This window comes from Porites lutea, chromosome 4 (assembly GCF_958299795.1).
Source record: "Porites lutea chromosome 4, jaPorLute2.1, whole genome shotgun sequence".
NCBI classification, from domain to species: domain Eukaryota; kingdom Metazoa; phylum Cnidaria; class Anthozoa; order Scleractinia; family Poritidae; genus Porites; species Porites lutea.
The window spans coordinates 9,280,781-9,294,809 of NC_133204.1; the positions used below are offsets into that span (position 1 = coordinate 9,280,781).

General features: G+C 41.1%; 1 protein-coding gene across 1 annotated transcript; it reads right to left on the reverse strand.

Annotated features, from left to right (window-relative positions):
- Window positions 1-2,382: 2,382 nt before the first annotated feature.
- LOC140935708 (uncharacterized) lies at window positions 2,383-5,411 on the reverse strand. Its single transcript, XM_073385280.1, has 3 exons — window positions 5,301-5,411; window positions 4,860-4,901; window positions 2,383-4,370 (listed from the first exon to the last, which is right to left on the reverse strand). The coding sequence occupies exons 1-3, from the start codon at window positions 5,362-5,364 to the stop codon at window positions 2,470-2,472; spliced, it is 2,007 nt and encodes a 668-aa protein (XP_073241381.1). The 5' UTR covers window positions 5,365-5,411; the 3' UTR covers window positions 2,383-2,469.
- Between the last annotated feature and the right edge of the window lie 8,618 nt (window positions 5,412-14,029).

Here is a 14,029-nt window from a genome sequence, read left to right on the forward strand (position 1 = left end):
TGGAACAGCCACTACATCAGAGAGTCGCGCCATGACACTGTAAAAGGAAGACCCAATGAGTTGTTTTACCTACCTGAACTGCGCAATACTGAGGACTTTCTTGCTCCTGTCAGTGCACAGCAGTGTGACTATATCACAGATAATTACCTTCCCCTTGCAGAGAGCTTCAATGAATACCAGGAGTATTTTCAGTATGCCTTTCAAGCTGCAGGTCTTTCCAACCCCCAAAACTGGCGGGAAGCCTTAGACTTGTACCATAATCTTTACAGCTATGCATCCAGTTGACTATTTCAGAGTCAGACACACCTGCCCTGACTCATATTTATTTGAATGGTAATGAAGATCGGCAAGACAAAATGATGTATACGTAATTTTCTCTTGAGATCAGATACCAAGTTTGGTTTCAGAAGATACACTCGTTTCAAATCTGTATTATTAAAATTGTTCTTGTATGTGGGGCAAACGTGTCTGATTGTCCAACTGGAAGCTACGACACCAGATTGGTTTTCCTTCACTGCCAGGCAACCAAACTTCTGTTAAGTTGTCTTGGGTTCTGTGACCGTGTAAGGTCGAGTAAAAACAGACTAGTACGTTTACAAACAGCAACAACATGGATTCTGTTTATTCTTATCTGTCACATGACTAGAGCATTCCAAATATGGGCAACATTACATGTAGGTACGAAATGTTTTCGTCATGGGTCATTTTTTGCCTCCATAACATAACGACAACGAAGCCCTTTGTAAATGTAAACATAAGACTTTCTTCAAAAGGTTGTCAAACTGTTCTTTCATTGTTTTTTATTGTTGGTAACAGAAAGATCTGAGTTCTTTAAATACAGTAAAAACCGGCGTGTAAGAACCTATTTCAGAATCTGTTTAGCCTAATGTCCTGGTAAGCACCATTTACATAAGAACCTGTTTAGGCTAACTTGCAAAAATCTAGGTTCTTATATGCGGATATTTACTGTAGGTAACATCTCCTTCGTCAACGTTTTATGTGAAACAATTATCTTGTAGTAACAGTAACAATAACATATATTACACACTAAAAGCACTTTCTGTTTGATTTACAAGAGTGTTTCATGCAGCATTCTTAGCCCTTTACAGTTTATGGAATATAATATCTTTTGCAGCCCTACTGACATTTCTCTACATCCAGAAATGTTTTCTCTCCCCTGGTAAACTAAACAACTGGACTTGGTCGTTAATGGTTAAGAAATCTCAAGAGCTTTGCAGCATTACCCGGGTAACACTTATCATAAAGTACTGTAACATTCAACTAATTTAGTAGTAAGCATTACTGCCTACCACACCAATGTCAACTTACTTACTGATACTAACAAACTGAAACTAGAGTGGTTTTACATAACCCGTGAAACACTGTGTGAAAATTACTGTGTAATACTACAAAGTAAGCAAAAGGAAACAATGCAGTTAGTGTCTAATAGTGCGTACTAGACTACTATTATTTTCACGAGTTAGGTAGAGTCACTCCAAAACATACAGCTTGTAAAAAGCCCCTCCCAAGCCCCAATGTTATATTAACAGGAACTAGTCACAATGAATTAACATGAACTAACTTATAAAAATTTGTACATACACTGAAAATTAAAACTTGTCCCAAGAATGCAAAAACAATACTTGTGAACAGTCAATAATTTTCTTGTTCTATCACTAACTTTTGTTACATGTGACCATTTTGTCACTTTTCAGTCAGTCGAAACCAACTGTGAGCAAGGCATGCCTTTTCTTTAAAATTCTTCAGGTAACAATGCAGGTAACTACAAAGAATATAGCTGCTTTATAAACATTTTAAACTCTTGTCAGTTCTGCTGGTAAATGGGAAATGTTTAAAACTCGTGATAAAAGTCCAGTCAGCCAACACAAGAAAAATTTGAAATTCTCTGAGTTAGTTATACAAAGCTGTCAATGCAATAAAACATATTTACTTTACTCTGTCCAAAGTCCTTGCATTTGTAAATTGCAAAATTAGAATACATTTTAAACTGCTTTGGGTCGGTCATGTGGCTGACTGGGTCTTCACTAAGGCTGTGTGGCCAATGAAATGCACTAACCCGACTACCACCCACAGCATCCTTTTTGCATCCAGCAACATTGTAAAAAAAAAAATACAATGAACTGCATCAGTGACATTCCTCAATGTTTAGACTGGTCACTCAAAAACTTAACAAACATGTCACTAAGCAGTTTCAATTCAGCGTAGTAAAACCAAAACAAATATACAATTACTGTCGCCAATCACGACAAATGCAAACCATGAAACAATGAACCAACCACAACTCGGCAAACACATACAAATGTTTTCAAGTTTTGGGTTCACTGCTGAGAAACTAACATGTTTTGCTAATCAATCGCAGAGTACTGTCAAAGAAAACCTGAAATTCATTTCGAGACTCGGGTGAAAACCATTCTATACCTTAACCTGTCACTTCACTCTGTCCAAAGTCTATGCATTTCCAAATGCATTTCCTTTGCACATGGCAAGTAGTAAGACATGTTTAAACTGTTCTGGGGTTTTCATGTGGGAGACTGGAAATGTGATTTCCTTGCTGCAGGCTGCCACACGGGGAAAGCAGATTGTGTGATTAGGATTTCTTGTGAAGCAATCATGGTCGAAGAGGGCAGTGACATTCAGCGGCTCTCCATTTAAGGGGCGGTGCTTTTGGCCTGTCAGCCACCCCAATACACCAGATGGTGTGGTGTCCATGGACTGAAATCGCTCCACTTCGCTACTTTCAGTGTTCGTGTCATTGAAGTCCTTCCATGCTACTGGCTCGGAATAGCCAGTTATTTGTTCATCTTCCAATGACATCAGAAAATCTTGTAGGTTGTCAATGACTGCCTCTTCAAGTGGTCGTTTTGACGAGCCCTGTTCCGAGTAGCTTGGATTGACAAGCGAAAAGACATAATTGGCATCTACCACCTGATTTGAACCTTTCACAAAAAGAGGCTTGCATAAAGAAGCATTGCCCCTAATGACATCATATGCACCATACAGCTTCAGACCTTCACAAAATTCTTTCATGTACAGCAAACGCTTGGTCATAATGCTTAGTTGCATTGTTCCAATGACATCCTCTTTGTGGTCATGATCAATGATGCCAGTGTATCCATGGTCAACAATTACATCACACAAAGCACCTTCAAATGTGTCACAAGCTCTTACTGCGTCGAATAGCTCTTTGTCCTTTGCAGTGAAATGCCTGTCAACATCTAGGTTGCCAATGTTCACATCAGGGTCCAACATCAACTGGTACACACTCTCATCCAAGAAAGATGGCGCTGGTCCTCCTTGAGCCAAAGACACTGCAATGATTTCCCCACAGGTTTTGAAACTTTTGTTATGAACATTGTACAGTGAATTTATGGGGGCTCCATCTGGAAACACTGCCAGCCCCATATCATTAATCAACTGTGCCAGAAATTCTTGCGATAATGCACCGCTGTCTACACCATTCTCTCCACTATAGCGCACTCTTAGCACTTTTTCAGGAGACGATCTGTTGGCTTCTCTTTGCCACAGGGACAAAACTCTAGGAAATGGGGACCCTCTTCTAGAAACAATAAAAAACTGACCATCTTGGTCAACCTTTTGAGACAGGGACTTAATTACACTTGAAATATCTTGATGGATAGTACCCATTGACATGTTGTCATCTTTCCCATCCTCCATGTTCTCGACAGCGTCAATCATGTCAATGGATAACTCATTGTCAAACTCCCTTTGTAACTCAATTGCAATTTTCTCATCACTAGCAAACACAGCAGATGCATCAGGCTCTTCATCAGTTGTCAAGCTTTTCAGTCGCTTCTTCTCTGGCTCCTCAACCAGCTCATCAGTATCTCTATCTGATTCACTATTTAGGTCAAAGTGAAAGTCACTAAGCTTGCATAGGTACAACACAATTTTGTTGTAGTCCTTTCCAGTTTCTTCTTTGTATCGTTTGAGGGAAAAAAACTCTTTACTGGCAGATGAACCTGGAAGAAACTGGGCTTCTTCACCATTTTCAAGTAGAAGAATGTAGTCTTCGTTCTCATCATAGAGGTCGCTGTTAAAGGCTCTCCACTTTTCCACAGCTTTCTGCAGGATGACTTTGTAGGTGGCTTTGTTGGACACTCTCAAAGCAAGACGCTTGCCTCTCTTTGGTTTGATACACACGTTCTTGTCACTCCATACCATGAGCCCAATGTTGATCTGCACTTCTATCTCTTTGTCACTTGCACTTCCAGCCTTTTTGCTTACAATGGATTTCCACTGTTGGCCTTTCAGTTTTTTGAACATATTGAAAGATTTCACGTGACAAGTTGAAGCGTGAGAAGTTGAAGCGCATGATGTGGATGAATGGCCTAAGAGTAAAGATGACAATACTCATTACTCCCTAAGTGATTAATTGGAGGTAGCAAATGTGATATAGTGACAAAGAGAGTAATAATATTCACAAAGTTATAACATAAAATCTCTGGTCCTCTAAAATTCAGACTTGTGACAATTTTATCCTGGTTACAGCATCTGATGATTCATACAGTAGCACTTGGCAACTGTTGTGTAGCATGAAGTGACAAGAAGCATCACCATAATTCAGCATTTTGTTAGGTTTACCACTCACCATTGCTCATTGGTCATTGGTCATTTAGAGCATTGTATATATGGTGTGACTGATTGTGTGACTGATAATAATTTGTGCATAACAAGGGATCATGAGTTGTGTTAATTGTATTTCAGTGTAAACAAATTACCGGTACTGGTAGTGTGTTTTTAACATTACCCATGGCTGGTTATTACAATCGGTATTATGAAAAAATTATGGCTAATTATACACAATATAAATAACTTACCCGTTGCACGCAGTTCATTAGATTGCTCTTGGGAAGAATGAGCTAATGGAAAAATAATTATTAAGAAAATATTAAGTCTAAAAGATCACTATAAAAGTTCCAGTATTCCTTCATTACAATAGAATGTGCATTTCCAGAAAATAACCATACTCCCCCCACGGAAGGTTTTTGTTTTGCACCCCCCCCCCCCCCCCAGGAAATTCCACTTTAGCATCATACTTTTCTTCTAAAATTTTGGGGCTTAAAACCCCCCTCCCCCTAGGAATATCCGAGACCTTCAATGGGGTGGTTATGGATTTTTCTGGAACTGTACAATATATTATTTTATAATTTGATCAATCATATACATCTAAGTCTACTGCATCTAACAGGAATTCAAATCAGCAAATCAATCAATTACAATAGCAATAATTACTATAAAAATGTTCAGTGCAATTGTACCTGAATTTCCTGGAGTTGTGGCAGTGCTGCACCGACCTAGAATAATTTTATGCAATAAACACATAGTTACAAACAAAGATAATGCAATAGCCCATTGATAGGATAGGACAAAGCTCTTAAAAGCTTGTGATTTATTGGTTTTTGCATTACACTGTTCACAGTCCTCTATTTTCCCGTAAGATTGTCGCGAATGTTACGAGCGGCCGTCTCCCACCCCCACCCCCACCCTTCCTGACGCCCGTCCCCTAAGTGTTTAGAGGACGCGTTCGCCTAAAAAACAAGATGGCGGCTACTCGTATAAACAATCGCAATCGCGACGATCTTACAGGAAAATAGAGGACTGTGAACAGTCTATGCCCTCATTGAAATGACCACTAATGTGTATCAAAATTGTGACTTGTGCAATCCTCTATTATAAAAATCGCATCTGCATGGTTGCGCTTTTAAACATAAGGATACATTTCATTTATATTTCATTCCCCGACTATCCCCTATCCAAAGTGAGTCAACACAGTGCTCGACTTTCAGAAAAAAATCTTGGGGCCAGCTGGCCCCCAAGTTTTCATTTTTTGTCGCCAGAACAAGTATTCTGGTTGCCAAAAATTATATTTAAGAATTAATGGATTTAGTTGTGTGAAGGATAACGGATTATCGTTAGTGTACGTTTTCCCAAAGAAGATAGTCACCTATCTTGGGGGCCAGGTTGGCGACCAGGGGTGAAAATTTGGTCGCCACTGAGTAAAAGCTGGGCGCATTGGCGACCCCACGGGTCGCAACGTCGAGCCCTGCAACAGACGAGGGAATCACCGCTGTATAGGTGTAGCTGCTTAAGTCTGTAAATTACGGTATGAAAGGCTTGTATACACTTACCTGCACCACACTTGGAACAAAAATTGTCCCCTTCTTCCAACGCACATCCACAGCTCGAGCAGAACATGGCGGGAGCGGGAAGAACTCCAGGGAAGAAGAATAATAAGAAGAGGATACCGGGATTGGTACCAGGATACCTTGCAGTCACTTGACTGCTCGTACCCAGGCGTCGCTCGTTACTTGAATTCGGTGTGAGTTTATTCGAATTCGGTGTGAGTTATTCGAATTCGGTGTGAGTTTATTCGAATTCGGTGTGAGTTTATTCGAATTCGGTGTGAGTTTATTCGAATTCGGTGTGAGTTATTTGAATTCGGTGTGAGTTATTTGAATTCGGTGTGAGTTATTTGAATTCGGTGTGACTTTCTGGAATTCGGTGTGCACTTGTGGGCCACCGTAATGTCCAGTGTTGTCTGTACTTCAAACAGGAATGGCAGTCCAGTAAGTGCAAAGGTGAACAAGGGCAAGAATTGTTTTGCGCTTGAACTTGTGCTAGTATCAAAGTGGGAGTAATATTGTAATGGTCATATGAAAAATTAATGCATTAAATCAGAATTATTAAATCACTTTTATGGTAGGGCAAGGAAAAGAATGCACATATGTGTATTTTCATATTTTATATTGATTTCAGTTATGTTTCAAGACATTATGTAAACATTTTAAGCATAACATTACAATTCTTTTAGGCGCCAATTTTGTATGTATAAACAAATCATCACTGAATAATTATCAGAATAAAATCATGGTCAAAATGGTGAGGGTTCTTGTCAGTGAATCTGAGAGCTTACAGTGCATGATTATTAAAACGCAAATTCATCAGTGTTTCCCCCCTTGGATGCAAAATCAAACATTCAAGAATGAAAGAGTGTTCCGAAACAATGCTCTTACAAATAAGTTTTGTTGGGATATACTTTTACATGTTAGCGAAAAATCTAAAAACAAGGTTGAAAAGGACAAGAAAAATTTGTCCATCTTTAACGAAGTTTTAGCAAATAATATTTCACAATCCACCGCCTCGATCTCTTAATCTCTGAGAATAAGTAATCGCCATAGAGCACCAATGTAAACCAGAAAAGCAAATTTTCGAAAATGGACGGAAACATCGGACTATGGCCTTACTTGTAAGAGTAGGAAATTTGCTTGTTGATTTCATGCCGCTAAATAGTATCAAAATACTCGAACTTCCCCCCTTTGAATTAACCATTAAAAGTGAAAATACGGAGTGATCGAAAGAGAAGTTTAACCTGTTTAGTCGCTAGTGTGGGATATATCACTGGATCTCGCTGTACGGTCAGGGTCAAATACTACAAAAATACCAGGGTCACATAAATTACATTGAATTCAGGCCGCTATAATTTTAACACATAACATTCGATGATGCTGCTCCACATTTCACAAAGTAAATCAAGGGGTATATCTTACCTAAATGTTAGGCAGCTCTGCAGATCGTGGACGATAACCCAGAAATCCGTGACCGCTTGAATGTCAACAAATCAACATATCACAACAAACGACCTCGTGAACGCTTTATCTGCTTCACCAGAGGAGCCAAATGGACGAAAATTAACCACCTAAATGGTCCTTCTCCCATACATGACACTTCAACATGGCTTAGCCAAAGTATCTAATCTATAAGACATGTCTGTTGTCGATTGGGTATCCAAAAATCTCCCTTGAAAGTGCTTCAGAACGGCTTTCGGCCATAATTGTTTACATTTAACCACAGACCACGAGTTTGGACACAAGGAGTTTATTGTCAATGAAACGAAACTGAGATACAAGAACTAAAGGACAATACAACTCCAACACCTGAAGGGTGGGAGGGATAGGGTAACGAAATTAAGCTTGACCGCGTTACAAGAGATTATGACTGACTGATTCATAATGTACAATGCTTGTATAATAGCTATGACGTAATAACACTTAACAATTAACCATCCTCACGAAGTGACGATTGACACAATTGTTTACATTTAACCACAGACCACGAGTTTGGACACAAGGAGTTTATTGTCAATGAAACGAAACTGATATATAAGAACTAAAGGACAATACAACTCCAACACCCAAACCCAAACGAGAAGATGGTCTGTGGGTAAAAGAAAGATGATAGGAAAAATACGAAATCGTGTGACATATATAGGGCAAGAAAGACGAAATTATGTGACTAAAACTAACATTACGATGAAGACAATTGATTAATTTTAGCAGCCATAGAATTAACCGCCCGGCGTTTCTGGGCTGGGGACATCTCTAAATAAACTAAATAAGCGTCACTGCTCCAATCGCCCTGAAACTTAATATGTTCTGCTGGAACATTGCATTCAAAAGCGAACGTGGCACCGCCTCGCCGAAAACTGTGGGGCGAATAAGCTCGTGGATCTAAACCTAACGCTGCAACCACCCGTGCTAAAAAACTGGAAAAATGACGAAAAGTAAGAGGGCGCGTAATGTGATCGGCACTTGAAAAAACGGAAAAAAGTGGATCGGATGAACGAACTGCGTTGAGGCGAAGATGATGTTGAAGAGCGGCAACGGGACAGAGCGGAGAACCTGGGATACTAGGGAGTGGGACGCATAAGGCCCGCTGAAAAAACTGAATGGTCTTAGTCGCGTGAATGTTGAGAAAAGCCCCGTGCTGTGACATGTGAAAGTCCGAACGCCGTGGGACTTTAGGGGAATTAACACGCGCCGATGGAACAACCAAATTAGACTTTCGTAAAAAAGAAAAGAATGCTACTAAAAACAAAGCCCGCATGGCTGCCTGAAACGGCTGAGTGACGTCAAACAGAAAAACCATACGCGAAAGTAGAATGGGTGTGATTGCTAGTTTGCGCGCTGGAGCCGCCCCAAAAAAACGCTTACAGCCGCGTAAGGCTAACTGAAAAGAATACAAATTTTCCCACCCAGGGGGAAAACCAAAAAAACGATGATAATGCTTGATTGTAGAGATATGGTTCTGGATAGTTCCGTAAGACCGACCCGTAGCCGAAAGAAAAGAAATATATCTTAAAATAGTTTCGGGTTGGACCGGCAACGGTCGCACGCCGAGATTGCTACAAAACTGTGTAAAAAGACGAAAATGTGACTACATATTTTTATGCGTCGACGCAGCATGAGCTAACCTTATTAGCCTATGCGAAAAATTATCTAAAAACTGGAGACCTTGTGTGCTACCTAAAACAAAACAAAAAACAAGGAGAAAAAAAAAAAAGAAAAATATATATGAGCACACAGCCTAAAACAAAGACCTAGGTAGCAATGGATAACTTGCAAACCCTACACGAGAGATGGAATTACTGAACTTGAAAATTAAAATAATCACTGGATACGGTTTGGAAAATGTACTGTCTGTCTAAGCGGGCGGCAGATTCGTAAAATAGTTCACGATAAGCAGAATCTGTGCGCCAACGGCTTAGCGCATTAGCTAAAACGTTATGGACACCTGGAATGTGACGAGCAGTCAACTCGCAATCATGGACTGCAGCTGTGAACCATAGTTCCCGTAAGCAACGCTGCATGAAAGGATCCTTCGAAGAACCAGAGTTGACAACGGTAACAGCTGCTTCGTTGTCGCATGACACAAGGAATTTGCGATGGGAAAGCTTGGAAGCCCAAAACTTAACAGCTACGACAATAGTATAGAGTTCTAAAGCGGTGATATGTTCTGCGCTGCGCACGATGTCCTCGGGAAACTCGCACGTGAAACATTCGTTAAGACAGGTCGCCCCGCCAGCATGCAACGATGCATCCGTGGTAAACTGAAGATCGTCAAATTCCCACTGTTGAGGTTTGATGAGTGAAGTGCCATTGAAAATTGGTAGGAAAGCCAGCCACCAAGCACGTAGACTGTTCAATAAACGCGACATGAAAATGCGGCCCGGTTTAACACAAGCGGTCACGAAAGAGAGTTTTCCAAGAAGAGACTGCAATTGCTTTAAGGTGTAAAATTCGCGGGAAGACCAAGAAGACAGTTCAAAGAGCAGATCCTTGACTCGGGTTTCCGGAACTGAGAGCGTAAAATGTTCTGAATCAACCTCCACACCAAGACAAACCATGTTGGTGGAAGGTGGACAATCTTTGTCAGGTGAAGTCTGCAGTCCGAGTTCGTGAAGTAGATCCTGTAAACTCTGAAAGGCACGTGGAGCCCGCTCTGGGGTGTCGGCGCCGTAAAAATCGTCGAGATAAACGTCAGCGAAGAAACCGAGTTCAGTAAAACAATGAACTACCGCTTTAGTTGTTCTCTGGCAAATCATAGCGGATGTCCTCAATCCGAAAGGACAGCGAGTGTCAAAGTAGAGCAGGTTCTTATGGCGGAAGCCAAGATAAAAATAATCCTTAGGGTCAATAGGTAACTGGCGGTACGCTCGCTGAAGATCGAGCTTGTACAGTAAACAACCCCTGCCGTGTTGTAAAATGAATTCGCAAAGCCGGTCGATGCCAGGAAGTCGTAGCTTGTAATGTTCGTGTAGATACGTGTTGTCAGGAATACCGCTGTTAACCGAGCAAGAAGGGGGAAAACTCAAATCCATGACCACGCGTCTTTTCGTTGAACCGCGCTTCGGTACAGTCTGCAGTGGAGAACAGATTAACGGCCGTAGCAGAGGATTATGATGAAATGGACCAGCAATAGCGCCATCCTCAAGTTCGGTAGCAATGTAAAAATCAACATGCTCCGAGAAGGAAATCGCGGAAGGATGATTAGAAGCCGATGATTTGGGTAACCTGTCAGCGGTGTAATTTATCGTCCATCCGTAGCGTAAAAATTTCACGACGTTTTCGTCGTGATAGTCCCATAATCTGGAATCCCAAGCCGCGATATTGAGGGGCGTATCCACGGGGACCTTTGCCCCAAACGCGTTAGGCAAGTCATGGTTTGAGGCTAAAATATGTTTCATGATCGGTGAAACCGAGGCCAAACTATCCGCGTGGAAAGTCGAGAAAGCGTCAGCCGTAAAACTGTCCGTGTCCAAAACGACCTGAGTTGATTGTTGTGCAATGTCATGTAGCCAAAGTGGATTTTGCGGAGGCGGAATAGGATTTCTCCTTTTCGGGCAGTGTAACATTGGATGCTCCTTGGTACAGACGCGACATTTGTGACGGGCATTGAAGACATCTTGGTTTGATTTGTCACAAGAACACGAGCCGTAGTAGTTCCATTGACGACAGGATTTTTCTGCTTCGGGTTTTGCTGGTGGACGCTGTTGATATGAAGACGCCTGAATGGAAGAAGATACCGGGTTGACGTTGGAACTGTACTGAGAAGAGCGAAGATCGGAATGCTTGAAAAAGGTAACTGCTTTGTCCCGAATCTCGCTAGAGCTCGTCCATTCCAGACGCCATAACTCAATCTGCTTTGCAATGTGCGAATGAAAAGAACGCACACTTGACCAGGAGTAACTTGAGGCCTTGAGCATCAACAACTCGAGATAGTCAAGCATGGCGCATTTCTTAGCAATATCATAAGTTTTGATCATCGCTAAAAAACCCGCTACAAACTGTGGTAAATCGATCTTATCAGAATCGATACTATTGCTAGTACCTGGGGCAAACTCGTGTGGCCAGTCGACAGCACGCTTCTTCCTAATCGCTCCAGCAGACACAGATGAACTTGTTTTCTCGCCAGGTTCGCCATCGGAAGAAGAACTGGGGGCGTGGCGCAGACGTAAAACTTGAAGCTCTAAAGCAAGCTGCTCTTTTTGTAGCTCCGCCAGACGAATCTCCTGTTGAAGGTCTCGCTCGGGAGAAGCTGATGGTTGTGAGAGCTGATGATGAGTGCTTGTAGACTGTGTAATCGTGCCTCGTTTCTGGTCTGTAGAAGTGAGAACGTCTTGACCTAGATCGTAAAGATTGAGGTCATGAAGCTTGCTTTGTAGCTCCGCAAACTGGCGACCAGGATCTGATACTTTTGTGGGTTGCTTTGAAGACGCGCGCTTCACTTTCCTTTTTGTTTCTTTTCTATCATGATCTTGTAAATCAGAAAATAGCGAAGGTGAGGGTAAAAGGTAGCGTTCGTCCACGTCTTCGAAATTATCTAGTTGGCGTTGGAGATCCTCGTATATGAAGTTAGGATCCCTGTATGCTGGCTTTGTCAGTCTAGATGAACGCCTAGGTTGTTGGGGATCAACATCAACAAGTGCTTCACAGCAAGCTTGACGCATGCGCAAACGTTACCACTTGCTTAAGCTGTTCCCGGACTCTGAATTTCATGGTCATTGAAAAACTGTGACATTACCTTCTATAAGCCCAAACTTGAGTAAACATTGAAGATATTTAGGGTTTTGTCTGAGTTTGTGCTTTGGGAGTTTTCTATTGTTTCTAGTCTGTCATTATACAGCATTCTTGTTCAGCACGCGTGCAATGACCACGCTTGGCTGACTTCCGAATACTCACCGAGATATGATAATTTGTATAAGAAAATAGAAGGGATTCCCGTCACGAGTTGGTTTAATTATTGGCTTGCATTAAACCTATGAAAAATAGATATTTTTTTAATAGTAAGTAGATTTAGTGTGTAGCACTTCTTGATTTTTTTGCCAAGGCACAAGAAGCACGAGAATTGATTAAAAATTGTGAGTTAAACCTCTACGTATCACGCGATGGCCTGTCTCACTGTACCAAAATTATCATATTCGGAAGTCAGCCAAGCGCGGTCATTGCACGCGTGCTGAACAAGAATGCTGTATCATGACAGACTAGAAACAATAGGCAACTCCCAAAGCACAAACTCAGCCAAAACGCTAAAAATCTTCAATGTTTACTTAAGTTTGGGCTTATAGAAGATAATGTCACAGTTTTTCAATGACCATGAAATTCAGAGTCCGGGTAGTTAGTTAATCAATTGTGGCCCTAAAAAAATTTGAAGGAAAAAAAACTACGAATTTTTAAGAAAATGCTTTTTTCGTGAGATTGACTCTTAAACGCTGACAAACGTCAACAAATAGCGAAAACTATAATTTCTATATGTTTGCTTTGCTTGAAATCGCGCGCATTTACAAGGCCCTAAATTGTTTTGCTGACTTGCAAGGACCCATCTGTTATAACGATGCCCAAAATAAAGAGATGAATCTCATAGTTTATTAGATATAATTCGTGTAAAGTTTGCTTATCATTTTCACATAAATTATGACCTAAATTTGGAAACCGCTGAATTTCTCGAATTGGGTCTTTGCGATTTTGGTGAAACTCTGTTCAGCGCAAGGCCCTAATGCGTACTATGTGTAGCCGAGAGATTTTAACGAAAAAATGCCAACAACAGCAGATTCTCGACTCAGACCTCAAAGGGGCGTGGCATTATAACCACGTGACATTTACTCCGATCGCCAAAAATTTTATGTTATATTGTAGATTGATCTATATGTTATCCATTCTATGTATTAGACTTACGATAAAAGTAAAGGTGGGGATACCAGAGAGCTTCAAAGTAGGATGGTACCCCCCCAAAAAAACTGGGTCGAGTCACCTTAATAGAGGTTTGTTTTCTGTTTTCACTAGCTTTCAATAAAGCCTGAATTTAACCAGCGACGCAAACACAAGGGTAAGCACGAGCGAAAGTACAGTTAAACCCCCATTAAATTGCCACCCTCTGAGTACCGGCAAGTGGCCACTTTATGGAGGTTGGCCATAAATTAACTTAATCTTTCGCGGAAACATCACTTTATTTTAATCAGTCTTCACCTATCTCGGACTTTATTTGCCTTCGTCATATTTTTAAAATTAAGCCAAACTTAGAGTATCATGCGCTTGATGGCCGCTTGATAGAGACCTGTGACGTCAATAGGAGACCTCCGGCATTGGGATGGCCAAAAGCTGGCTGCTTGATAGAAGTTTCATTTACATACTTCTCTCTGCAATTATTTCGG